Genomic DNA, 26,525 nt, shown 5'->3' on the forward strand with positions numbered 1-26,525 from the left:
TAAGTTCACGGAATACTTATAATATAAAGAATATCATATACCTAATATAGTTTTATTGTTCTCCAGATGTTCCCAGCGAGCCTCTTAACTGCCGCATCAACAAGACCAACAAGGACTGCATGTTTGTGGCCTGGGACAAGCCCGAGAGCGATGGTGGAAGTCCCATTACGGGTTACTACATTGAGCGCAAAGAAAGAAACAGCCTACTGTGGGTGAAGGCCAACGACACCGTGGTCCGGACCACTGAGTACCCCTGCGCCGGCCTGATTGAAGGCCTGGAGTACACATTCAGGGTGTCTGCCATCAACCGTGCTGGTCAAGGAAAACCAAGCAAGAAGACCGACTTTATCACGGCCAGAACACCCATTGGTGGGTTTCCGATACACGTATAAAAGCTCTGAATTCATTAATTATACTATCTTACATAAGTAATTGTGTCACAGATACACCTGGGAAACCAGAAGTCCTGGACGTGACCAAGAACTCCGTAACTCTTGTTTGGAGCCGCCCCAAGAACGACGGCGGCAGCAAGATCATCGGATACTATGTCGAGGCCACGCGGGTGCCGGGAGACATGTGGGTGCGCTGCAACACCAGCAGCCAGAACGTTCCGAGGGAAGAGTACACTGTGACCGGTCTGGAGCGAGACCTGCAGTACCAGTTCAGAGTTATCGCCAAAACAGCTGTCAACATCAGCAAACCCTCCGAGCCCACAGATGCTATCCTGGTCTGTGCTGAGAACGGTGAGGAAAAAAATCATCCTTTTATTTGCAACTAGCTTGGAAATGGTAATGGTAATGGTAATGGTTTAATTTCATTTGAACATGCATCAGATTCCAATTGAGTGCATCCCATAATCAGTTCCCAGTTCCACATGTCCAAAAGGAGTAGGAAGAAGCAAAGCTTATTAAATCCTACCCCTCCATCTGGTACTTTTACAATCAGTAACTGTTACATTTGTTCACTTCCTGCTTTCCTAATATATTTTAATTTTAATTTTTTATTTTTTATTTTTTATTTTTTATTTTTTATTTTTTATTTTTTATTTTTTATTTTTTATTTTTTATTTTTTATTTTTTATTTTTTATTTTTTATTTTTTATTTTTTATTTTTTATTTTAATTGTATTTATTTTTTAATTGTATTTATTTTATTTAGATTTTTTGTCACATACCGAAGTATGAGGTGATATACCATACAATGACATAATGGGTACCATAGTAACCGTCAATATAGTCTCCTCTCTTGTGGAGAAGCAAGTTGAAGTATTTGTGATTTTAGAAATAAGGAGTTAGTATGTTCTCTGCAGGCGGCATTATGAATTATCCTTACTGACCTTTTTTGCAGTCCCCTTAGCCAGTGAAGATTGCTTTTATAGTTATTAGCCCATATTTCCACACAATAAGTAAGATATGGTAGAACCAGAGAGCAATAAAGAACAAATGGGTTCTAAAGTATTCTTGTATTGTTTACTGCAGTACCTCCGAGGATAGAACTTAATTCCAAGATGCAGAAGGGTTTGAAGGTGAAGGCCGGAGCTACAATTCTGCTGGAGGCCGATGTGTTTGGCAAACCGATGCCGAGAGTCTCCTGGAAAAGAGGCGATGACAGCCTGAGGTCAAGTGAGGGTCAGGTCATCACCCAGCAGAGACATCAGTTCCAACTGGAGATCTCATCGGTCACCAAGGAGCACACCGGGATCTTTACGGTCCATGCGGAGAATGCCAGCGGATCCAAGACTGCTGACATCCAGGTTACAGTTTTGGGTGAGTACTCCTTTTCTGTAGCTAACTGCTGTCTTAGCGTTGATTACTGAAGTCCAATTTCACCGCGCAGATGTTCCCGGTCCACCCGCTAGCGCCAAGTACCTTGAAGTCTTTGGCACCAAAATGAAGTTGTCATGGGAGCCACCACTGAAGGACGGTGGCGCCCCAGTTCATAACTATATTTTGGACAAACGTGAAACCAGCCGAGCCAACTGGGCGCAGGTCTCTGCGAAGATCAAGGGTGAAAACCTTGAATTTGATGTGGAGAAGCTGATTGAAGGACACGAATACCAGTTCAGAATCCGGGCGGAGAACGCTTGGGGTGTTGGAGACAGTCTCATCACCAGTCCCGTCATCGCCAAGAACCCATTCAGTGAGTACACCATTTGATTTTATTGTAGTAGACACAAAAGGTAATTATTTGGATCAAAATATTCAGTATACTCCAATAAGTACCTCAACTGAAAGGGATGATGTATTTTTCAGCGGTCCCTGGCCCGTGTGAGGCACCCGTGATCACCAACGTCACCAAGGACGCCATGACGGTGAGCTGGAAGGAGCCCGCTGACGATGGAAAGTCGGTCATTCTGGGTTACATGCTTGAGAAGAAGGAAACCAAGGAGATGAACTGGACCAAGATGAACAGGAAGCCCACATTGGAAAGGGTCTTCAATGCATCCGGTCTTACTGAGGGGTCGGAGTATGAGTTCAGAGTTATTGCCGTCAACGTGGCGGGACTTGGCAAACCTAGCGATCCCTCAGCTGGAACAACTGCGCAAAATCCCATCAGTGAGTTCAACGACGTCTCATTGCTGCGTTCTTTTTCTGGTACTTGTACTTTTATAACCTGGGACAACGTGCACCTCCGCAGCTCCCCCGGGACCCGTGTTGAAACCCGGCGTGTGTGACACCACCTGCAGCACTATCAGCCTCACCTGGAACGCCCCTGCCCACAATGGCGGTAGCCCAATCCTGGGTTACCTGGTGGAGTGCAGGAGGTCCGACACCGCAGACTGGATCCGCTGCAACGTTCCCAGGAACTTACAGGATACCAGCTACACCATACAAAACCTCATACACAAGGCCGAGTACCAGTGCCGCGTCACTGCCGTCAACAAGGTTGGCTTCAGCGAGCCAGTGGAAGTACCCGGGAAGCACGTTGCAAAGGACATCATCGGTATTTATTTCTTTCTTACTACCATCATGTATTTGTGGAGCTAAACGTATAAAACATTTGGAATTATACAATTATGGAAATAAATCCTTGATTGTTTTAGTACTCCCCGAGGCGGAGCTCAGCGCTGAGCTGAAGGAGGGCCTGGAGCTGCGTGCTGGTGCCACCATGAAACTTCAAGCCACGATCAAGGGTCACCCGTCTCCCAAGGTTACCTGGGCAAAAATGAACACCAACATCAAGGACCGCCAAGGCATCGTCATCAAGTCCACTAAAAGCGACACCACTGTGATGGTGGAGAACGTCAACAGATACGATGCGGGCAAATACGTTCTCAACCTGGAGAGTGCGGCGGGCATGAAGATGTACACCATCATTGTGAAAGTTTTTGGTAAGAAGCTTTTTTTTTCATTGTTGATCCTGATAATGCTAATGCTAATGGTTTTATTTCATTTGAACATGCATCAGATTACAATTGAATGCATCACATAATCAGTTCCCAGTTCCACATGTCCAAAAGGAGTAGGAAGAAGCAAAGCTTATTAAATCCTACCCCACCATCTGGTACTTTAACAGTAACAGTAACTGTTACATTTGTTCACTTCCTGCTTTCCTAGTTTCCAAGTTTTTTTTAAATATTTTTTTAATTAAATTTTTGTATTTTGGGGCTGCACGGTGGAAGAGTGGTTAGCGCACAGACCTCACAGCTACGAGACCAGGGTTCAATCCCACCCTCGGCCATCTCTGTGTGGAGTTTGCATGTTCTCCCCGTGCATGCGTGGGTTTTCTCCGGGTACTCCGGTTTCCTCCCACATTCCAAAAACATGCTAGGTTAATTAGCCACTCCAAATTGTCCATAGGTATGAATGTGAGTGTGAATGGTTGTTTGTCTATATGTGCCCTGTGATTGGCTGGCCACCAGTCCAGGGTGGACCCCGCCTCTCCAGCACCCCCCGCGACCCTTGTGAGGAAAAGCGGTAGAAAATGAATGAAATTTTATTCATTATTTTTATTTTTATTTTTATTTTTATTTTTATTTTTATTTTTATTTTTATTTTTATTTTTATTTTTATTTTTATTTTTATTTTTATTTTTATTTTTATTTTTATTTTTATTTTTATTTTTATTAATATAGCACATCATGAGTGGTTCAAGACTCTTCATCCTTGTATTTAGCAAACATCAACTGCTTGTATTGTTTCTTGAATTGGCTCATCGTTGTGCATTGTTTGATTCCCTTACTCAATCCAGTCTACTGGATTAGTCAAGATTTTCAGTTTAGAGCTTCACGTGTTTTTTCAGACACCCCTGGCCCACCAGTCAATCTGATGGTGAAAGAAACCACCAAGGACAGCGCCTCCATCTACTGGGACGCTCCTCTACTAGATGGCGGCTACGACGTCACCCACTATATTGTGGAGAAGCGTGACACCGAGAGGAAGGCCTGGTCTATCGTATCCAACAGTTGCACTAAGACATCTTTGAAGGTGTCGGACCTGAATGCCGGACGGTCTTACTGCTTCAGAGTGTCAGCCGTCAATCAGCTCGGTGCCGGAGAGTTCTGCGAGACCCCTGACTCGATCAAAGCATCCGGTGTGTGTGATGAGCATATTTTAGCATTGTTTTTAATTTGATTATGAATGTCAACATATGTTTGATCCCACAGAGGAACCTGGTCCTGTCATGGACTTTAAGGCCATCCTGGTTACCAAGGACTCCTGCACACTCAGCTGGAAGAAACCCCTAACCGATGGTGGCAGCCGCATCATCTGCTACGTGCTTGAGGTCCTCAACGGCGACGACAAGTACAAGGAGCTGATGAGGTCCAAGAACATGCAGTTCAGCACCAAGGATCTGGTGGAGGGCAGGGAGTACAAGTACAGCGTCAAGGCGGTGAACGACACGGGGGAGAGCGCCGCCAAGGAGCTCACGGTGGTCGCCAAGGATCAAATCAGTAAGAAGGAACGCTCACGAAACCGAGCGCATACTGAAGTAGTTGTGTCAATCATAATTCCTAAATCGGAATACTGTCAGTTTAACGTCTCGCACCGCCGTCTTTCACAGTTCATCCAAGCTGTGACCTGAGGGAGCTGCCCAACATGTGTTACGTTGCCAAAGAGGGCAGCACGGTGCGTCTGAAAATTCCAATCATTGGCAAACCAACGCCCAAGGTGTCCTGGAAGAAGGGGGACGATGAAGACCTGACAGACTCCGGACGTGTTTGTGCCGAGTCCTCCGCGGTTAACACCACCCTCCTGATTCGGGACTGCCAGAGGAGCGATGCGTCCAAGTACACCATCACGCTGAGGAACAGTGCCGGGAGCAAAGAATCCACCATCTTCATCAGGTTGGGACAATCTGTACCATCAGTAGAATAACCGTCCTCATGTAGGATCCATCATCTGTATTCGACTCCAATATCGAAACTCTTTTGTTTCAGGGTGGTGGGGAAGCCCAGCATTCCCAGCGGCTCCATCAAGTTCAAGGACGTTACTGCAGATGGCGCCACGCTAAAATGGGGTGCGCCGAAAGACGACGGCGGCTCAGAGATAACAAACTACATTCTAGAGAAGAGAGACTCCATCACCAACATGTGGGTGACCGTGTCTTCTACTGTGGACACAAACACCATGAGGGTAACCGGTCTCCATGAGGGCACAGAATATATCTTCAGAGTCAGTGCTGAGAATAAATATGGCGTCGGGGAGGGACTCAAGTCAGAGCCCGTCGTTGCAAAACATCCTTTCAGTAAGTCTCTGCGACTTTTTGTTCGCCTTAACATCAACGTTTTCTTCTTCATACCACGTCTGCGTTTTTCTCCAGACGTTCCTGATGCTCCTCCGCCGCCTCAGATCATGAGTATGCGTCATGACTCCGCTTACCTGGCCTGGTCGGACCCCAGGAAGACTGGAGGATCTCCAATCACAGGTATGAGCTTAATACCAATGGGACACTTGATCATAGCATCACTTTAATGGGGTCTCTCTTTCCCACTCCAAACAAAACTCAGGGTATCACGTGGAGTTCAAGGAGAGAAATAGTATGTTGTGGAAGAGATCCAGTCCGACTGCCTTGAGAATGAAGGAACACAAGGTGACGGGGCTAACTGAAGGTCTTGAGTATGAGTTCAGGGTCATGGCAATTAACCTGGCTGGCATCGGAAGACCGAGTTCTCCAACTGATCCACAAGTTGCACTCGATCCCATTGGTAAGTGAAACATGGTAATGGTAATGCTAATAGTAATGGTAATGGTAATGGTAATGGTAATGGTTTAATTTCATTTCAACATGCATCAGATTACAATTGAGTGCATCCCATAATCAGTTCCCAGTTCCACATGTCCAAAAGGAGTAGGAAGAAGCAAAGCTTATTAAATCCTACCCCTCCATCTGGTACTTTTACAATCAGTAACTGTTACATTTGTTCACTTCCTGCTTTCCTAGCTTCCAATTTTTTTTTTTAATATTTTTTTTTATTTAATTTTTGTATTTTGGGGCTGCACGACGGTCAAGTGGTTAGCGAACAGACCTCACAGCTCAGAGACCAGGGTTCAATTCCACCCTCAGCCATCTCTGTGTGGAGTTTGCATGTTCTCCCGTGCATGCGTGGGTTTTCTCCGGGTACTCCGGTTTCCTCCCACATTCCAAAAACATGCTAGGTTAATTAGCCACTCCAAATTGTCCATAGGTATGAATGTGGGTGTGAATGGTTGTTTGTCTTTTGTTTGTTTGTGCATCCCATAATCAGTTCCCAGTTCCACATGTCCAAAAGGAGTCGGAAGAAGCAAAGCTTATTAAATCCTGCCCCTCCATCTGGTACTTTTACAATCAGTAACTGTTACATTTGTTCACTTCCTGTTTTCTAATATAATTTAAAAAAATATTATTATATTTATTTTTTAATTTTTGTATATTTTAATTTTAATTTTAATTTTAATTTTAATTTTAATTTTAATTTTAATTTTAATTTTAATTTTAATTTTAATTTGACATTGTTACATTGTTACATTGTTACATTTGTTCACTTCCTGCTTTCTAATATAATTTAAGTTTTTTTTAATTATTATTTTTAATTTTAATTTTTTATCTTTTGTCACGTATGTTGTATGTTCTCTGTAGGCGGCATTATGAATTATCCTTACTGACCTTTTTTGCAGTACATTTAGCAAGTGAAGATTGCTTTTATAGTTATTAGCCCATATTTCCACACAATAAGTAAGATATGGTAGAACCAATGAGAACAAATGTAGCTTTGTTGAATGGGAGAATGTCGCTTTTGCTACATGAACTCTGTGTGTCCTCAGACGCTCCCGGTAAACCAGATGTCATCAGCATCACCAGAAGCACCGTGACCCTTCAGTGGACCGAGCCGCAGTTTGACGGTGGCCACAGGCTGACCGGCTACATAATTGAAAGACGTGACCTTCCATCAAAGATCTGGATGAAAGCCAACAGTGTGAACGTCGTGGACCCGGCCTACACCGTCACTGATCTCCAGGAGGGCTGCAAGTACGAGTTCAGAATCAGGGCAAAGAATGCGGCCGGCGCCCTGAGTCCACCATCTGACCAGACAGACACGATCATCTGCAGAGATGAATATGGTGATTTGGTTTATATCTTCTCACTTGAATACTGATGAAGTCAAATTTGGATGGTTTCTAATATTTTGTTGTTTTTTTTATCCAAAAGCTTCGCCAACCATTATCATCGATGCTCAGGTGATGGAGGGCGTGACAGTCCGAGCCGGGGAAACGATTGTCGTGACTGCCACAAGTATTCTCGGCAAACCCGCCCCGACGTCTTGCTGGTCTAAAGGAGGGAAATATTTGAAGCCTTCAGACATCGTTGCTATTGAGAAGACTGCAAGCTCCTCCACGTTATCAATAAAATACGCCGGCAGGAAGGACACCGGAGATTATGTCATAACTGCGAGCAACCCCTTTGGTGTCAAGGAAGAAACCGTCAAAGTGAAGGTTTTGGATGTTCCTTCAGCTCCTGGTCCCATTGAATGCAGTGGCGTGTCATCTGAGAAGGTCACCCTGACCTGGGCGGCTCCTACTGAGGACGGAGGTTCTCCTATTAAGTACTACACTCTGGAGAAGAGGGAGACCAGTCGGCTTCTCTGGACCATTCTGGAAGAGAAGGTCGTGGACTGTCACTATGTGGCGAACAAACTCATTCAAGCCAACGAATACATCTTTCGAGTCTCGGCCGTGAACCAGTACGGCGCCGGGGAGCCGGCTCATTCCGAGCCCGTCAAGATGGTTGATAGGTTTGGTATGTATCAGTTCTCCTGAGATCCTGGGTTCTATGTTAAGGCAAACGTGTTTATATTTGATCTAACTTTTATGGTTGCAGTACCTCCTGGCCCGCCATCAAAACCCGAAGTGGAAAAAGTTGACGGACACTCGGCGACTGTGACGTGGAGAAGACCAACTGAGGACGGTGGAAGTGATATCATTGGTTACTGTGTTGAGAAGAAAGAGAAAAGGGCCATGAGATGGATCAGGGCCTCCAAGAAGTCTCTTGTCGAGCTGAGCTATGAAGTGACCGGACTGACCGAAGGCATCGAGTACGAGTTCCGTGTTCTTGCCGAGAACAGAGCCGGCTTTGGAGAGCCAAGTGAACCGTCCATGCCAGTCAGAACCATAATTGCTGCCTGTGAGTACAAACATTCATTCATTCATTTTCTACTGCTTTTTCCTCATGAAATTAATTACAATTACAATTACAATTAAAAAATACAAAAATTCATTCATTCATTCTACCGCTTTTTCCTCACGAAATAAATAAAAATAAATACAAATATTCATTCATTCATTTTCTACCGCTTTTTCCTCACGAAATTAATAAAAAATAAAATAAAAATAAACATAAAAATAAATAAAATACACAAATTCATTCATTCATTTTCTACCGCTTTTCCCCACGAGGGTCACGGGCGGTGCTGGAGCCTATCCCAGCTGTCTTTGGGCGAGAGGCGGGGTAAACCCTGGACTGGTGGCCAGCCAATCACAGGGCACATATAGACAAACAACCATTCACACTCACATTCATACCTATGGACAATTTGGAGTGGCCAATTAACCTAGCATGTTTTTGGAATGTGGGAGGAAACCGGAGTACCATTGAGTACAAACATTTACAATAAAAAAGAAAACATTGCGGCATAGAATAGGCCAGTTTATGTTTGTCTTAAAAGCAGATAATGAATATATTTTCCGTATTTTGCAGATGTTCCCGGACCTCCAGTAAACCCACGGGTGACAGACACCACTAAAACCACTGCCACACTGTGTTGGGGAAAACCACTGGATAACGGTGGGCTTGAAGTCACCGGCTACGTGATTGAGCACAAAAAGGAAGGAACGGAGGACTGGATTAAGGATACGTCATCTCCACTGAGAATCACAGAGTTTGTCGTTCCCGGACTGGAAAACGCTACCAAATACTTTTTCAGAATTAGCGCCATAAACGCTAAGGGCGTAGGCGAGCCGGCTGAAACACAGGAACTGGTTGAGATCGTGGAGCGTGCAGCCGAACCGGATCTGGAGTTGGACGTTGAGCTGAGAAGAACGCTTGTGGTCAGGGCCGGTTGTTCCATTCGTCTCTTTGTGCCCATCAAGGGACGTCCTACACCTACGATAACGTGGACGAAGGAGGGCAGTCCTGTGACACGTGCGGTGATTGACAGCACCGAGTCCTTTACAATGCTAATCATTCCCGAAAGCTCACGGATCGATGCCGGTCGATACGAGCTTTCACTGGAAAATGCAGCTGGAAAGAAGACTGCAAACATTAACGTGAGGGTTCTGGATTCACCCGGACCTCCGCTTAACTTAAAACCAGTTCATATCGATAAAGAGTCCATTACCCTTCAGTGGGAGATGCCTCTCATTGATGGCGGGGCCAAGATCACAAATTACATCATCGAGAAGAGAGAATCAACACGCAAGGCCTTCGCCACGGTTGTTACTAACTGTCCATCAACTACAGTCAAGATTACTGACCTGGGCGAAGGTTGCGAGTACTACTTCAGAGTATCTGCTGAGAACGAGTTCGGTGTCGGTGAAGCGGTCGAAACGTCCGATCCTATTCGTGCATCTCAGGCACCGACTCCTCCGGAAAGCATAATCCCAACGGATATCACAAAGAACTCCGTGTGCCTGGCTTGGACCAAACCCAAGCATGATGGCGGAAGTAGACTTACCGGATACGTGCTTGAAGCCCAAAAGAAAGGAACTGATCAGTGGGCCCACGTAACCACTCTCAAGACCATGGATTTCACTGTGAAGAATCTCAACGAGAACGAAGAGTACGTTTTCCGTGTAATGGCGGTCAACCAATCTGGAAGAAGTGGACCCCGCGAGAGCAAGCCCATTGTTGTTAAGGATTCGACTTCTCTCCCGGAGTTCGATCTGCGTGGCGTATGTCAGTCAACGGTTATCGCGAAGGCTGGAGATGACATCAAGGTTGAAATTCCTGTCATGGGGCGTCCTCGGCCAGTGGTCTCCTGGCAGAAGGATGGAAGTCCCTTGAAGCTCACACAGAGGACTAACGTGGAGGCGACTCCTGCGACTGTTATCCTCACAATCAGCGAATGCAACAGAGCAGACAGTGGCGTGTACACCATGACCGGAAAGAACATTGTCGGTTCTGTGAGCGACAGCATCATCGTCAAAGTACACGATGTTCCTGGGCCACCTAAAGGACCGATCAAGATTATAGAAATCTCTCGTACGTACTGTATCTTTGCATGGGACACTCCCGATAACGACGGCGGCGTTCCCATTAACAATTACGTGATTGAGATTCGAGACACCACCTCTCAGACTTGGACAGAGCTGACTTCCACTGCCATTCGGACCATCTTTAAAGCCACGCGTTTAACTACTGGAGCAGAATACCAGTTCCGAGTTAAGGCTAAGAACCGACATGGTGTAGGACCTCCCATCACCTCAGAGGCAGTAGTGGCCGCCTATCCGTTCAAAGTTCCCGGTCCTCCTGGTACCCCCCATGTTGTTGCGTTTACCAAGGACTCCATAACAATTGGCTGGAATGAACCCGTGTCCGACGGTGGAAACGAAGTCATCGGCTACCATGTTGAGAGGAAAGAACGAAGCAGCATCATGTGGCATAAAATAAGCAAAGGTCTCGTGAAAGGAAACGTAATGAAATCCACAGGTCTTGAAGATGGAGTCGCTTATGAGTTCCGTGTTATGGCAGAAAACATGGCTGGAATCGGGAAGCCCAGCAAAGCCTCTGAAGCAATACTAGCCCTGGACCCCGTGGACCCCCCTGGTCAGCCTGTGCCGACTTTTGTTAATAAAAATGTCATCACTATTCAGTGGACGAAACCCGAGTACGACGGCGGATTTAAAATTACGGGCTACACGGTGGAGAAGAAGGAACTTCCGACCGGTCGCTGGATCAGAGCCAACTTCACAAACATAATCGAGACAACGTTCACCGTGAGCGGATTGACCGAGGATGTATCGTACGAGTTCCGTGTGATAGCTCGAAATTCAGCAGGTGCCGTAAGTGTGCCATCGGAACCCTCAGACCCGATTACATGCAAAGATAACATCATCGAACCACGCATCATGGTAGATGCCATCTTTAAGGATGTTGTTCTACTGAAGGCAGGAGAGTCCTTCAAGCTCGATGCCGACATCGCCGGCCAGCCGTCTCCATCCATGGTTTGGACCAAGGATGGAAAAGAAGTCGAGAACACAATGAAATTGGAAGTGAAGTTCTCCGAACTGACGACTACGCTCAGCAACAAGGACTCCGTCAGATCTGACGGAGGAACCTTTGTTCTGACCGCCACTAATGTTGGTGGTTTTTCCAAGCACATTTTCAGAGTAAAAGTACTTGACAGACCTGGACCACCGGTTGGACCTCTTATGGTTTCAAATGTCACAGCTGACAATTGTTTACTGACGTGGGCCCCACCCACAGATGACGGCGGTGCGAAGATTGAAGGGTACGTCATCGAGAAGCGCGAATCCAGCAGGCTTGTTTGGACCAATGTGGCTTCAGACCTGCAGGTTACAGAATTTAAGGTGACTAAGCTTCTCAAAGGAAATGAATATATTTTCCGAGTTATGGCGGTGAATAAATACGGGAACGGCGACCCTCTTGATTCGGAAGCCGTTATTGCAGAAAATCCATACACTGTTCCGGATGCGCCAGAGAATCCCGAGGTCACGGCTGTCACCAAAGACGCGATGGTCATTATGTGGCAAACGCCAAAGAGTGACGGCGGAACTCCCATCACAAACTACAACATCGAACGCAAGGACAGGATCGGTCTCCGCTGGGTCAAGTGCAACAAGAGGAAGGTCAAGGATCTGCAATTCAAGGCAACAGGTCTTGTTGTCGGACATGAGTATGAATTCAGAATCACGGCAGAGAACGCTGCCGGTGTTAGTGTCCCGAGTGTCTCCAGTCCGTTCTACAAAGCCAGCGATGCTTTGTACAAACCAGGGCCTCCGTGCAACCCCAGGATCCTGGACACATCCAAGTCATCCATCACTGTTGCCTGGAACAAACCAGCCTACGATGGTGGTTCTGACATCACTGGTTACATTGTCGAGACCTGTGTCCCATCTGAGAAGGAAGAGGAGGAGGAGTGGACTATAGTGACCCCCAAGGAAGGTCTACTTGCCACCTCATTTACTATTATCAATCTGACAGAGAACCAGGAGTATAAAATCAACATATCTGCTCTGAACAGCGAAGGAATCGGGGAGGCTGTATCTGTGCCTGGCGGTCCTAAGGCAGAGGACCGACTCCTTCCCCCTGAACTGGATTTGGATGCAGACCTCCTCAAAGTCGTAAGCCTCCGAGCTTGCTGCACACTTAGACTGTTTGTCCCCATCAGAGGCAGACCCGCTCCCGAGGCGAAGTGGACCAAAGAGGACGGTGACCCTATTGAGAGAGCCACTATCGACACCACAGCATCATATACGTCTCTCGTTATTGAAAACGTCAACAGATTTGACACCGGAAAATATAACCTCACCATTGAGAACAGCTCTGGCTCTAAGACAGTCACGGTCCAGGTTCGGGTACTCGATACGCCGAGTGCTCCACTGAATTTGAAGATCACCAGCGTAACAAAGGAATCCGTCACTCTGACTTGGGATCCGCCAGCAAACGATGGAGGGGTTAAAGTTAAGAACTATATCGTGGAAAAGCGTGAGTCCACAAGAAAAGCTTACGCCACGGTGACCGCTACGTGCCATTACAACACATTCACCGTTGAGCAGCTTCTTGAGGGATGCAACTACTACTTCAGAGTTTTGGCGGAGAATGAATACGGCATCGGTCTCCCCATCGAGACCAACGAATCAGTTAAAGTGTCCGAGAAACCACAACCTCCGGGTAAAATCAGTCTCAAGGACGTTACAAAGAACAGCGTTACGCTCTCGTGGGAAAAGCCGGAGCACGACGGTGGAAGCAGAGTCGGCTGTTATGTCGTTGAAGTCCAACCCAAAGGTGTGGAAAAGTGGTCACAGGCTATGATTGTGAAAGAAACCGAAGCGACCATCAGTGGCCTCAACGCAGGCGAAGAATACATGTTCCGTGTGTCAGCCAGAAACGAGAAGGGAACAAGTGACCCTCGTCAAATTGGCGTGCCGGTCATCGTAAAAGATCTCGTTATTTCACCAGTCATCAAAATGTTATTCAACACGTTCAGCGTGCTGGCAGGTGAAGACCTGACAGTTGAGGTTCCTTACGTTGCCCGTCCCAAAGCAACCATCTCTTGGGGCAAAGATGGTCAGGCACTGAAGAGAACAACCAGAGTGAACTTTGGCGCAACAGAAACAATGTTGAAACTCTGCATCAAAGAGGCCTCCAAAGATGATTTTGGACACTATAATGTCACCATCAGTAATACAGCAGGAGAGGCAACAGCAGATATCGCCATTGTTGTACTCGACAAACCTGGTCAGCCGCGTGGTCCAGTCAAGGTGGAGGAGGTCACTTCTGAGAGTGTGACCATCTCCTGGAGCCCACCGGAGTACGATGGCGGCTGTACGATCAAGAACTACATCGTGGAGAAGAGAGACACATCCACAACTAATTGGATGATTGTGTCCCCGAACCTTGCGAGGACCACAGTCAAAGCAGGCAGACTGAAAACCGGTTCAGAATACCAGTTTAAAATCACAGCAGAAAACAGATACGGCAAAGGTCCAGTTCTTCTCTCAGAGTGCATTGTGGCTCAGTACCCATACAAGCTCCCGGGACCGCCGGGAACTCCCTCAATTGCAATGTGCACAAAGGATAGCATGGTGGTCGCATGGAACGAACCTGTCAACGATGGCGGTAGTGCTATTTTGGGCTACCATCTTGAGCGCAAGGAAAGAACCAGCATCCTTTGGGTGAAACTGAACAAGTCCCTTATTACAGACCAAACCTTTAAGACCACTGGTCTGGAACCCGGAATGGAATACGAGTATCGAGTCTACGCTGAAAACATCGTGGGCATTGGCAAAGTCAGCAAAGTGTCAGAAGGTCATGTTGCTAGAGACCCTTGTGATCCTCCAGGTACGCCAGAGGCGACCAAGATTACAAAGGATTCGGTTACTATCATTTGGACAAAACCCGAGTATGATGGCGGCGCCAAAATCACAGGATACGTAGTGGAAAAGAAGGAGCTTCCAGAAGGTCGTTGGCTGAAGGCTAATTTCACTAACGTCATTGAGACAGAGTATGTTGCAACCGGACTAGTGCAGGAAAATCAGTACGAGTTCCGTGTTATTGCCCGGAATGCCGCTGGTGTTTTTAGCTTACCCTCATACAGCACTGGCGCTATTACCGCCAGGGATGAGATTGAGCCACCTCGCATCAGTATCGACCCCGAGTACACGCAGACCATTACGGTAAATGCGGGAGAAAATTTTAAGATTGACGCAGATGTCCACGGCAAACCATTGCCGTCCATCCATTGGCTGAAAGATGAGCAGGAAATGGGGAACACAATCCATCGAGAGATTAAAAACACCGCAACCCATGCCTGTGTCACTGTCAAGGAAGCTAAACTTTCAGACGGAGGTATCTATAATCTGCTGCTGAAAAATCCCGGCGGGGAAAAGGCTGTCCAGGTGAAAGTCGTCGTTTTGGATAAGCCCGGTGAACCGCAAGGACCTCTTATTGTGACGGGAATAACTAAAGACCGCTGCTGCCTTTCATGGAAAGCACCAATTCAAGATGGAGGTAGCAAAATATCTCACTATATTGTAGAGAGGAGAGAAACAAGTAGATTAGTCTGGACCGTTGTGGATCCAAAGGTGGAGAACATCTTCCACAAGATCACAAAGCTCCTGGAAGGCAATGAGTACATTTTCAGAGTCCGTGCTGTAAATGAGTTTGGAATGGGCGCAGCTCTGGAGTCGGAGGCAGTGCTTATCAAAGATCCCTATGTGGCTCCTGGATCGCCTAAGGGCTTAGAGATTTCCGATGTTAAAAAAGATTCAATGGTGCTCACGTGGGAGGCTCCCACTGAGGACGGAGGTTCTCCTATCACATCGTATATTATTGAGAGACATGACAAAGAAGGTGTAAGGTGGACGAGATGCAACAGGCAGGCTGTGTTGGATTTGACATTCAAAGTCACCGGACTCTTGGAAAGCCATAATTATGAATTCCGCGTCGCGGCAGAGAACGTTGTGGGTGTTGGTGAGCCCAGTTCTCCAACAGTATTCTACAAAGCTCTAGACCCTGTCTTCAAGCCCGGTCCACCGCAGAATCCCAGAATTACAGACACAAGCAGAACCTCAGTGTTTTTGTCATGGAGCAAGCCGATTTGTGATGGCGGCTGTGAGATTCAGGGATACATCGTTGAGTGCTGCACTACCACAGAAGAAGTTCCACCTGCTGAGGAGCAGACCGAAACCTCGGCAACGGAGCAGCCTCCCGCCGATGCGCCAGCCGAGGACTGGATCATATGCACACCACCAACAGGCGTTAAGAAGACCAAGTTTGAGGTTGTCAACCTGAAAGAAAATCAGGCCTACAAGTTCAGAGTCTCTGCGATCAACAAAGTTGGGGTTGGAGATCACGCCACCATCCCTGGAGCTGTGGTGGCCCAGGACAGAGCAGAAGAAGCAGACCTGGACATTGACCCAGAGTTGAGAAAGATTGTGACTATTAAGGCCGGACTTCCGCTGAGACTGTTCATTCCGATCAAGGGAAGACCCGCTCCGAGCATCAAGTGGGACAAAGACGATACTCCACTGAAGGAGAAAGCTCAAGTTGAAGTGACGAGCAGTTACACTGCCCTCGTGATTGACAAGATGGGCAGAGCAGATAGTGGGAAATACACCGTTACTGCAGAAAACTCCAGTGGATCCAAGTCTGCATTTGTTGTCGTTCGTGTTCTTGATACGCCGAGTGCTCCCGTGAGTCTGAAAGTGAAGGAAATTACGAACCAATCAGTGACACTTGCTTGGGAAGCCCCTCTGTTGGACGGTGGCTCCAAAATCAGAAATTATATCGTGGAAAAGAGAGAAAGTACACGCAAAACATACGCAGCTGTGGTAACCAATTGCCACGCTCTTTCATGGAAGATCGAGCCCCTTCAAGAGGGCTGCAGTTATTACTTCAGAGTCCTCGCTGAGAACGCACACGGCGTTGGTCTACCTGCGATAACCGTCGACCCACTCAAGGTTTCAGAGGTGCCGCAGGCTCCCAAGAACTTGATTGTCACAGATCAAACAAAGACAAGCATCTCTTTGGCTTGGGAAAAGCCGGAATACGATGGCGGCAGCAGAGTCATCCAGTACTTGCTTGAAGTTCAGCTCAAGGGCCAAGAGAAGTGGTCCGGTGTTAACACATATAAGACTATGGAGACGACCGTTTCCAATTTGAATCCCGGGGAAGAGTACCTGTTTAGAGTTACAGCAATCAACGATAAAGGGAAAAGTGACCCCAAAGTACTTTCCGGTCACGTCATGACCAAGAACTTAGTATTTGAGCCTGATGTGAGACCTGCTTTTAGCAGCTACAATGTCCATGTCGGTAAAGATCTAAACATCGAAGTGCCAATCTTTGGACGCCCCAAACCGACAATAACCTGGACCAAGGATGGTGCCCCTCTGAAGTTCACTTCCAGAGTAAACATTCACAACACCTTAACTCATACGAGTCTTAGCATAAAGGAGGCGGCGGGCGACGATGGCGGCATGTACAGCATAAATGCAACTAACTCTGCTGGAAAGAAAGACGCCACGGTGGAATTAATAGTACTTGACAAGCCTGGGCCCCCGTCTGGGCCTGTGAAATTCGATGAGATCACAACGCAGAGTGTGACCATTTCATGGGAGCCACCGAAAAAGAATGGCGGTTGCCAGATTTCAAACTACATTGTCCAGAAAAGAGATACAACAGCAACAACATGGGAGAACGTTAGCATTAACTGCGCCAGAACCAGAATCAAAGTGCCCAGATTGAAGACCGGAGCCGAGTACCAATTCAGAATTATTGCCCAGAACCGGTACGGAAAGAGTCATGGTCTGGATTCATCTACTGTGGTTGCTCAGTACCCATACAGAGAACCCGGCCCACCGGGGACGCCATTTATCGCTTCGCTCTCCAGAGATCACCAGATTGTGGAGTGGCACGAGCCCGTTTCGGATGGAGGCAGTCCGGTTCTTGGTTACCACATTGAAAGAAAAGAGAGGAACAGTATTTTGTGGGTGAAAATAAACAAGACGCTCATTCACGAGACAAACTACAAGAGCCACCCGTTAGAGGAGGGTATTGAATACGAATACCGGGTGTATGCTGAAAATATTGTAGGTATCGGAAGATGCAGTAAAGTCTCAGAGGGTTGTGTTGCTCGTGACCCGTGCGATCCTCCCGGTCAGCCAGAAGCCATCCACGTAACCAAAGATTCTATCGTCATTCAGTGGACAAAACCAGAGTACGATGGCGGCAGTAGCATCACCGGCTACCTTGTAGAAAAGCGTGATTTGCCAGAAGGCCGTTGGGTGAGGGCAAATTTCACTAACGTTATCGAGACCCAGTTCACAGCCACTGGGCTCACGGAAAATTCCCAGTATGACTTCAGAGTCATAGCCAAAAACGCTGTCGGCACCATCAGCAAGCCATCGTACAACAGTGGCCCAATCACTGCGAGCGATATGCTGGAAGCACCTAAGTTCTCCATCGATCCCGCGTTCACCAAGACCATTGTCATAAACGCTGGAGAAATGTTCAAGCTGGATGCAGATGTCCGTGGCAAGCCGTTGCCAGCACTGCAGTGGGTCAAAGATGACGTACCAATCGAAAATACGCTTAGACTGGATATCAAAAACACAGAAAATCATGCAATGATCATAATTAAGGACTCCGCCCGCATCGACAGTGGACTGTACTTGCTTCAGCTAACAAACGAAGCAGGAAGTGAAACTGTGCCTTTCAAAGTGGTGGTCCTGGACCGGCCGAGTCCTTGTGAAGGACCCCTTGTTGTAACCGGGGTAGCCGAGGACAGATGCACATTGGTGTGGCATTCTCCTTTACACGATGGAGGAAATCCCATCACACATTACGTCATCGAAAGAAGGGAAACTAGCCGCCTAGCTTGGACTGTTGTTTCCGCTAACTGTAACACCACATGCTACAAAGTCACCAACTTATTGGAAGGAAACGAGTACATGTTCCGTGTCATGGCAGTCAACAGCTACGGTACCAGCGACCCGCTGGAGTCTGGTGGAGTAACCATGAAGACTCCATTCGTTCCTCCTGGACCTCCTCACATTGAGGACATATCCAACATCACACACGATAGCATGACTGTGACTTGGTCTGCGCCGGAGAACGACGGTGGCAGTAATATTACAAATTACATTGTTGAGAAAAAAGACAGAGCAGGAATCAAATGGACCAGATGCAACCGACAGAAGGTTACTGACCTCTCCTTCAGAGTAACCGGCCTCACCACCGGCCACGAGTACGAGTTCAGAGTGGCTGCCGAAAATGTTGTTGGATTCGGAGAACCCAGTCTACCAAGCTCTTACTACAAGGCCTGCGATCCTAAGTACAAACCCGGATCCCCGGCATATGTACACCTCATCGACTCCACACAGAGCTCAATTACCGTATCGTGGGGCAAACCTTTGTCCGACGGTGGCAGTGCAATTCAGGGATACATTGTTGAAGTCTGCAAGGCTGAGGAGGAAGAATGGACTATGGTTACTCCGCCCACCGGCTTGCGTGTTAATAAATATGACATCCCCAAACTGATTGAAGGTCAGGAGTATAAGATCCAAGTGTGTGCGCTGAACAAACTCGGAGTCGGTGAGCCAGCCATGCTCTCCGGAACAGCTAAACCAGAAGAAAAGCTTGATCCACCACAGATCCACTTGGATTCGGAGCTGAGGAAGGGCATATGCGTGAAAGCCGGTGGATCTGTTAGGATCCACGTTCCATTCAAGGGCAGACCGACCCCTGAGATTAAGTGGCTTAAAGATGAAGCAGACCTAACAGAAAAGGCGGTGGTTGAAAAGACTCCGACCTTCACTCAGCTGTCCATTGACTCCTGTGACAGATGCGACTCTGGAAAATACACCCTTAGCCTGACAAACCGCGGTGGAGTTGTGTCTGAGATTGTTACGGTTAAAGTCCTCGATACACCGGGAGCCCCACAGAATCTGGTAGTCAAAGATATTAAGAAGGACTCAGTCACTCTCGTTTGGGATGCACCGCTGATTGACGGAGGTTCCAAAATTAAGAACTATGTTATTGACAAGCGTGAATCAACCAGGAAGGCTTATGCAAACGTGTCAGCCAAGTGCACCAAGACCACCTTCAAAGTTGACAACCTGATCGAAGGCGCTATGTACTACTTCAGAGTCATGGCTGAGAATGAATACGGTATTGGACAGGCGATTGAAACAAAGACGGCGTCAAAGGCTTCTGAGGTTCCGCTTCCGGTCGGAAACGTATCCCTTGTCGATGTCACCAAAGTCAGCGTGTCGCTGGCCTGGGAGAAACCGGAGCATGATGGAGGAAGCAGGATTGGCGGCTACCTCATTGAGATGCAGCCCAAGGGGACTGAGAAGTGGGGGGTCGCCACAAATACTAAGACATGTCAGGGCACTGTCACAGGCCTGACAAGTGGAACGGAATATCTATTCCGAATTATTGCTTATAACGAGAAGGGAAAAAGCGAACCAAAGGCGCTTGCTGCACCCGTTGTTGCTAGTGACATGACCTTGGAGCCAAGCATTAAGACTCAGTTCAACACTTACAGCGTCTTAGCTGGAAAAGATTTGACCTTGACGTTCCCTGTACTTGGCAGACCCAAACCTCGAGTCACCTGGACCAAGGACGGTCAGCCCTTGAAGGTGACCTCCAGAGTCAATGTGGTGAACACTCTAACAACAACTGCCATTCAGATCACTGAAGCATGCAAGGAGGACTTTGGAAAGTACTCGATTACAGCAACCAATACCGCGGGCACATTTACCGACAATGTGGGTCTTATTATTCTTGATAAACCGGGTCCGCCAAGTGGTCCGCTTAAGGTTATTGAGGTGAGTAACACCTTTGTCCACCTTTCATGGGAACCTCCGGAGTACACAGGTGGATGCCAGGTGAAGCATTACATCGTAGAAAAGCGAGAGACCACAGGAAATACATGGCAGTCAGTCACCACGCAGCTGGCCAGGACAGCTTTGAAAGTCACCAAGCTGAAGACCGGTGTGGAATACCAGTTCAGGGTAATTGCCGAAAACAGATATGGAAAAGGTGCTTCTCTAGACTCCAAGGCTATTGTTGTGCAGTACCCGTACAAACCACCAGGCCCCCCTGGGACACCGTATGTCAAATCTGCAACAAAGGAGATGATGATCATTGAATGGAACGAGCCAGTCAACGACGGTGGAAGCGTTGTCATTGGTTACCATCTGGAGAGCAAGGAGAGAAGCAGTATCCTGTGGAACAAACTGAACAAGACTCTGATCGCCGATACCCAGTTCAAGATTTGCAATCTTGAAGAAGGAATCGGATACGAGTTCAGAGTGTTTGCTGAAAATATTGTCGGCGTTGGCAGATGCAGTAAAGTCTCTGAGTCCTTTGTTGCTCGTGATCCTTGTGACCCTCCCGGTGCTCCAGAGGCGATAAAAATTTCTAAAGACCACATCAAGATCAGTTGGACCAAGCCTCAGTACGATGGCGGCAGCAAAGTAAATGGCTACATTGTTGAAAGGAAAGACCTCGCCTCCCCTGATGGCCGATGGGTCAGAGTCAACTTTACCAATATAATGGAGACTGAATATAATGTCAGCGGTTTAACAGAAAACGAACAGTATGAATTTAGGGTTATTGCCAGAAATGCCGCCGGTGTCTTCAGCGAGCCCTCGGAAAGCTCTGGACCGATAACCGCTACTGACGAGATTGAACCACCACGGGCGTCCATGGACCCTAAGTACAAGGATGTTATTGTTGTTTCTGCCGGGGAACATTTAACTCTTCACGCTGACATCCACGGAAAACCACTACCTGAAATTCAATGGTTAAAGGAAGGCAAAGAAATCGATAGAGCTCTGCGCATTGAAGTGAAAAACACTAACAAATGTGCTGTGTTGACGATCAAGGACGTTACGAAAACGGACACAGGGCACTATGAACTTGTTCTAAAAAATCTAGGCGGTGTAAAGACCTTCCCGATTTCTGTCAAAGTCCTTGACAAACCAGGTCAACCAATGGGACCATTGCGAGTAACAGAAATCATGGCTGACCGGTGTATTCTTGCCTGGTCTGAGCCGACCCTGGATGGTGGTGCTACGATCACCCACTACACCCTGGAGAAGAGAGAGACCAGCAGCTTATCGTGGACAATGGCTGCAGCCAATATCCAGAGCCTGTACTACAAACTAACAAACCTGCTCGCCGGAAATGAATATATTTTCAGAGTAAGAGCTGTGAACAAATACGGCGTTGGTGATTATCTTCAAAGTGAGCCCATCGTTGCACGCAATCCCTACAAGCCCCCAAGCGCTCCCGGAACACCAGAAGCAAGTCAGATCACAAAAGATTCAATGGTTCTGTCGTGGGCGGTTCCAGAACAGACTGGCGGAGCCGATATTACGGGTTATCATCTCGAAAAACGTGACAAAGATAGCGTCAGGTGGACTAAATGTAACCGACAGAAATTGACAGATACTCATTTCAAAGTGACGGGATTGATGACGGATCACTTTTATGAATTCCGAGTTGCGGCTGAGAACGAGGCTGGAATCGGAGACCTCAGTGAACTATCTCTACTTTATCGAGCATGTGATGCCACGAGACCACCGGGACCCCCTCAGCACCCCAAGGTGACCGACTACACAAAGTCATCTGTGTCTCTTTCCTGGAAAAAACCCGACTGGGACGGCGGCGCCTATATCAAGGGCTACATCGTTGAAATGCGAGAGTATGTACCAGTACCAGAATCCACAGAGGAAGTAGAAGTTGCCCCAGCAGTAGACGCCCCAGTCGAAAAAGAGTGGACCATGTGTACGCCTCCAGCTGGCATTCAAGCTACTAAAATGGTCATCCCCGACTTAAAGGAAGGTGAAGAATATCAGTTCCGTGTCTGTGCCATCAACTCAGAAGGAGTGGGAGAACCCGCTAATGTCCACGGAACCGTGGTCGCTCACGACCGGATTGAAGCACCAGAAATAGAGCTCGACGCCGACCTCAGAAAGGTTGTATCTGTCCGCGCTGGTGGTACGCTGCGTTTGTTTGTCACCATCAGAGGAAGGCCCGAACCTGCTGTAAAATGGGAAAAGGTCGATGGTGCTATCACAGATGGTGCTGTGATTGACACCACCAGCTCATACACTATGCTAGTAATCGACAACGTTAACCGCTGGGACAGTGGCAAATACTCACTCACTCTGGAGAACAACAGCGGTTCAAAGTCCGCCGTTGTGGCGGTTCGAATTTTGGATACACCGAGCGCCCCGCAGAACTTCAAAGTGCAGGAGCTCAGAAAAGATTCTGTGACGCTTGTCTGGGATACGCCGCTCACTGATGGCGGGTCCAAAATCACAAACTACATCGTGGAGAAGAGGGAGTCTGTGCGCAAGGCCTACACGACCGTGACCAACAACTGCACGGCCAACACCTTCAAAATCGAGGAACTGCCCGAAGGCGGCATTTTCTACTTCAGAGTTTGCGCTGTCAACGAGTACGGCCAAGGACAGATGGTTGAAACCAAAGAAGTTAAGGTGTCTGAGGTTCCCCTGCCACCGAGTAAAGTAACTGTTGTGGATGTGACCAAAACCAGTGTTTCACTTTCATGGGAAAAGCCTGCTCACGACGGCGGTAGTAAAGTCATCTGCTACAACGTGGAATTCAAGCCCAAGAGTGGTGAAAAATGGGGTACTGCTTGCACCGTCAAAGTACCGGAGGCGACCATCCCCAACTTGACTCCCAATGAAACCTATCTGTTCAGAGTTGTTGCAATCAACGAGAAGGGAAAAAGCATTCCCAAGGACCTCGGCTTGCCTGTGGTCGCCAAGGATATTGCAGTAGAGCCGTCTGTCAACTTACTGTTCACAACATACAGCGTCAAAGCCAAGGACGACCTCACTGTTGAGGTCCCGGTTAGAGGCAGACCTAAGCCTGTTGTCTCATGGAAGAAGGACGGTCTTCCTCTGAAGCAAACGTCTTCGGTTACAATTTTAAACACAGCGACTTCATCCAAGATTGTCATTAAAGAGGCTAGCAGAGAACATGTCGGAAAGTACGAGATCACCTTGGCCAACACGGCAGGAACAGTGACAGCACATCTGGGTGTAGTTGTCCTGGATAAACCAAGTCCACCTAAAAGCATCAAGGTGGATTCTGTGACCTCTGATAGCATCACGCTGTCCTGGTCTCCGCCAGATTACGATGGCGGCTGCTGTATAAGTAACTATATTGTTGAGAAGAGGGACACCAACACACAAGAGTGGCAAATGGTTGCCAGCAACGTACCGAGAACGTCTTACAAGGCCGGCCGCCTAACGCACGGAGCAGAATACCAATTCCGCATCTATGCGGTCAACCGTTATGGGAAGAGCACATATCTGGATTCTCCTGCGATTACGGCTCAGTACAACTTTAAGCAACCTGGACCGCCTTCTACACCATCTGTGAAGATTGCTACCAAGTCTTATATGGTTGTGACCTGGAACGAGCCTGTCAACGATGGGGGAAGTCCAGTTCTAGGCTATCATCTAGAGCAGAAAGAACGCGCTAGCATTCTGTGGACTAAGATAAACAGAGGAATGATCAAGGACTCTGAGTACAAAGTCAGTGGAGTGGAAGGAGGTATGATGTATGAATATCGTGTCTATGCTGAAAATATTGCTGGAATCGGTAAATGCAGCAAGTCGTCTGAAGCTGTTGCCGCAAGAGATCCATGTGATCCTCCGGGAACTCCAATCGTTACATCTATTAGCAGATCATCTGTGTCCTTGACTTGGACTAAACCAGAATATGACGGTGGTGCCAAGGTGTCTGGCTACATCATTGAACGCAGAGATCTCCCGGAAGGACGTTGGACCAGGTGCAACTTCACCAACGTGCCCGAGACTCACTACCACGTGACGGGCCTTACGGAGGACGGCCAGTATGACTTCCGTGTCATTGCTAAGAATGCGGCGGGATTGTTCAGCGAACCGTCCGACAACACCGGCGCCATCACTGTCAAAGACGACGTGGAGCCGCCACGCATCATGATGGATGTCAAATTCAGAGAGACAACGTTTGTGAAAGCGGGCGAAACCTTAAAGATTAACGCTGACCTCGCCGGCCGCCCCGCGCCCGTCGTTTCCTGGAGCAAAGACGGCAAGGAAATTGAGCTCAGAGCAAGAATCCAGATCGTTACGACAGACACCAGCACATTGCTAACAGTCAAAGACTGCATCAGATGCGATTCTGGACAATATGTACTCACCCTGCAGAACATCGCCGGGACAGTTAGTCTACCTATAAACTGCGTGGTCATGGATAAGTCTGGACCCCCTGCAGGACCTTTGCAGATTTCAGGTCTCACAGCCGAGGAATGCACCCTGTCATGGGGCCCACCTCAGGAAACCGGCGGTGCTGAGATCACACACTACGTTATTGAGAAGCGTGAGACCAGCCGTTTGGCCTGGACGCTAGTGAAGGAAACCACCAAGACTTACTTCAAAGTTACGGGACTCCTGAAGGGAAATGAATATATCTTCCGGGTTTTGGCCGTTAACAAGCATGGAACGGGCGAGGCTTTGGAGAGTGACGCTGTGAAGATCACAGATCCGTACACTTTTGCCTCTGCTCCCCTTAGCATCGACGTCACCGACATTACTGGAGATTCAATGACCCTTACGTGGTGCAAACCAATCAGCGACGGGGGGAGTCCAATCATCGGATACGTGATTGAGCGGCGGGAAAAGACTGGCATGCGTTGGCTCCGTGTAAACAGAGATCCGGTTCTCGAATGCACCACAACGGCAACCAAACTGCGGAAAGGTTGTGAATATGACTTCAGGGTCTATGCTGAAAATGCCGCTGGTCTGAGCCCTCCGAGTGAACCATCCGCTTCATTTAGGGCAGTGGATCCTCTGGTGGTTCCTTGTCCCCCATCCAAGCCGAAGATTGTCACTTCAACCAAGAACAGTGTCTCCATTGTTTGGAAACCACCCACGGATAACGGCGGCGCTGCTATCCTCGGATACAGTGTGGAATACAGAGACTACATCCCCAAACCGGAAGCACAGATCGATGAGGATGAGGAGGAATATGAAGAAGATGAGGAGGAACCAGAGTCACTTGAAGAACTCCAAAGATGGACTGAGGCTATCGCTCTTACCAAAAGCTTGGAGTTCACAATCACCGGACTAAAAACCGACACCGAGTACGAATTCTGTGTGAGGGCGATAAACAAAGTCGGATGCAGTGATCGCAGCCGATATTCCGATGTTGCTGTGGCTACGGAAAGAACCGCAGAGCCATCGTTTGATGTGGACATCGAGATGCGCAAAGTTCTTGTGGTTAAGCACGGCATAGCGTTCACCCTCAATGTTCCGTTCAAAGGTAAACCCGTTCCGTCAGTGGAATGGGCGAAGGAGGGCACTGATCTAAAGGTACGAGGAACAATCGACTCAACAAGCTCCAGCACTTCACTGACCATCGAGAAGTCAACAAGAAACGACTCCGGAGAGTATAGCGTCACTATTGAGTCATCGCTAGGAAAAGCCACATTACCCATGTTTGTCCGAGTGCTGGACTCTCCCGGACCCCCCATCAATGTGAGCGTTTCCGCAGTAACCAGGGACTCTGCGACTCTTACCTGGGAAGCCCCTGAGAATGACGGCGGCGATGCGGTGAAAGCTTACCATGTTGAAAAACGCGAGGCCAGCAAAAAGGCCTGGGTTTCCGTGACAACGAACTGCCATGCGCTGACATACAAAGTGGAAGACCTGCAGGAGGGGGCCATCTATTACTTCAGAGTTATTGGGGAAAACGAATACGGAGTGGGCGTCCCCCAGGAGGCGAAGGCCGGCACAAAGATTACAGGTACATTTCATTCATTTCTTTACCACTTCCACAAAA

At 47.9% G+C, this 26,525-nt stretch overlaps 1 protein-coding gene across 1 annotated transcript in view; it reads left to right on the forward strand.

Moving 5' to 3' along the window:
* LOC131136273 (titin-like) overlaps positions 1-26,525 on the forward strand; it is a 171,937-nt gene that overhangs the window by 111,957 nt on the left and 33,455 nt on the right. Inside the window, 16 exon segments of the mRNA XM_078795446.1 lie at positions 67-369; positions 444-743; positions 1,478-1,765; positions 1,836-2,138; positions 2,252-2,554; positions 2,637-2,942; positions 3,043-3,330; positions 4,242-4,532; positions 4,606-4,893; positions 5,004-5,286; positions 5,380-5,867; positions 5,950-6,147; positions 7,244-7,540; positions 7,629-8,216; positions 8,298-8,600; positions 9,174-26,489. Coding sequence (XP_078651572.1) covers positions 67-369; positions 444-743; positions 1,478-1,765; positions 1,836-2,138; positions 2,252-2,554; positions 2,637-2,942; positions 3,043-3,330; positions 4,242-4,532; positions 4,606-4,893; positions 5,004-5,286; positions 5,380-5,867; positions 5,950-6,147; positions 7,244-7,540; positions 7,629-8,216; positions 8,298-8,600; positions 9,174-26,489 — 22,143 coding nt within the window.

This window comes from Doryrhamphus excisus, linkage group LG12 (assembly GCF_037039965.1).
Source record: "Doryrhamphus excisus strain RoL-2023G ecotype Guam linkage group LG12, RoL_Dexc_Guam_v1.1, whole genome shotgun sequence".
Lineage (NCBI taxonomy): Eukaryota > Metazoa > Chordata > Actinopteri > Syngnathiformes > Syngnathidae > Doryrhamphus > Doryrhamphus excisus.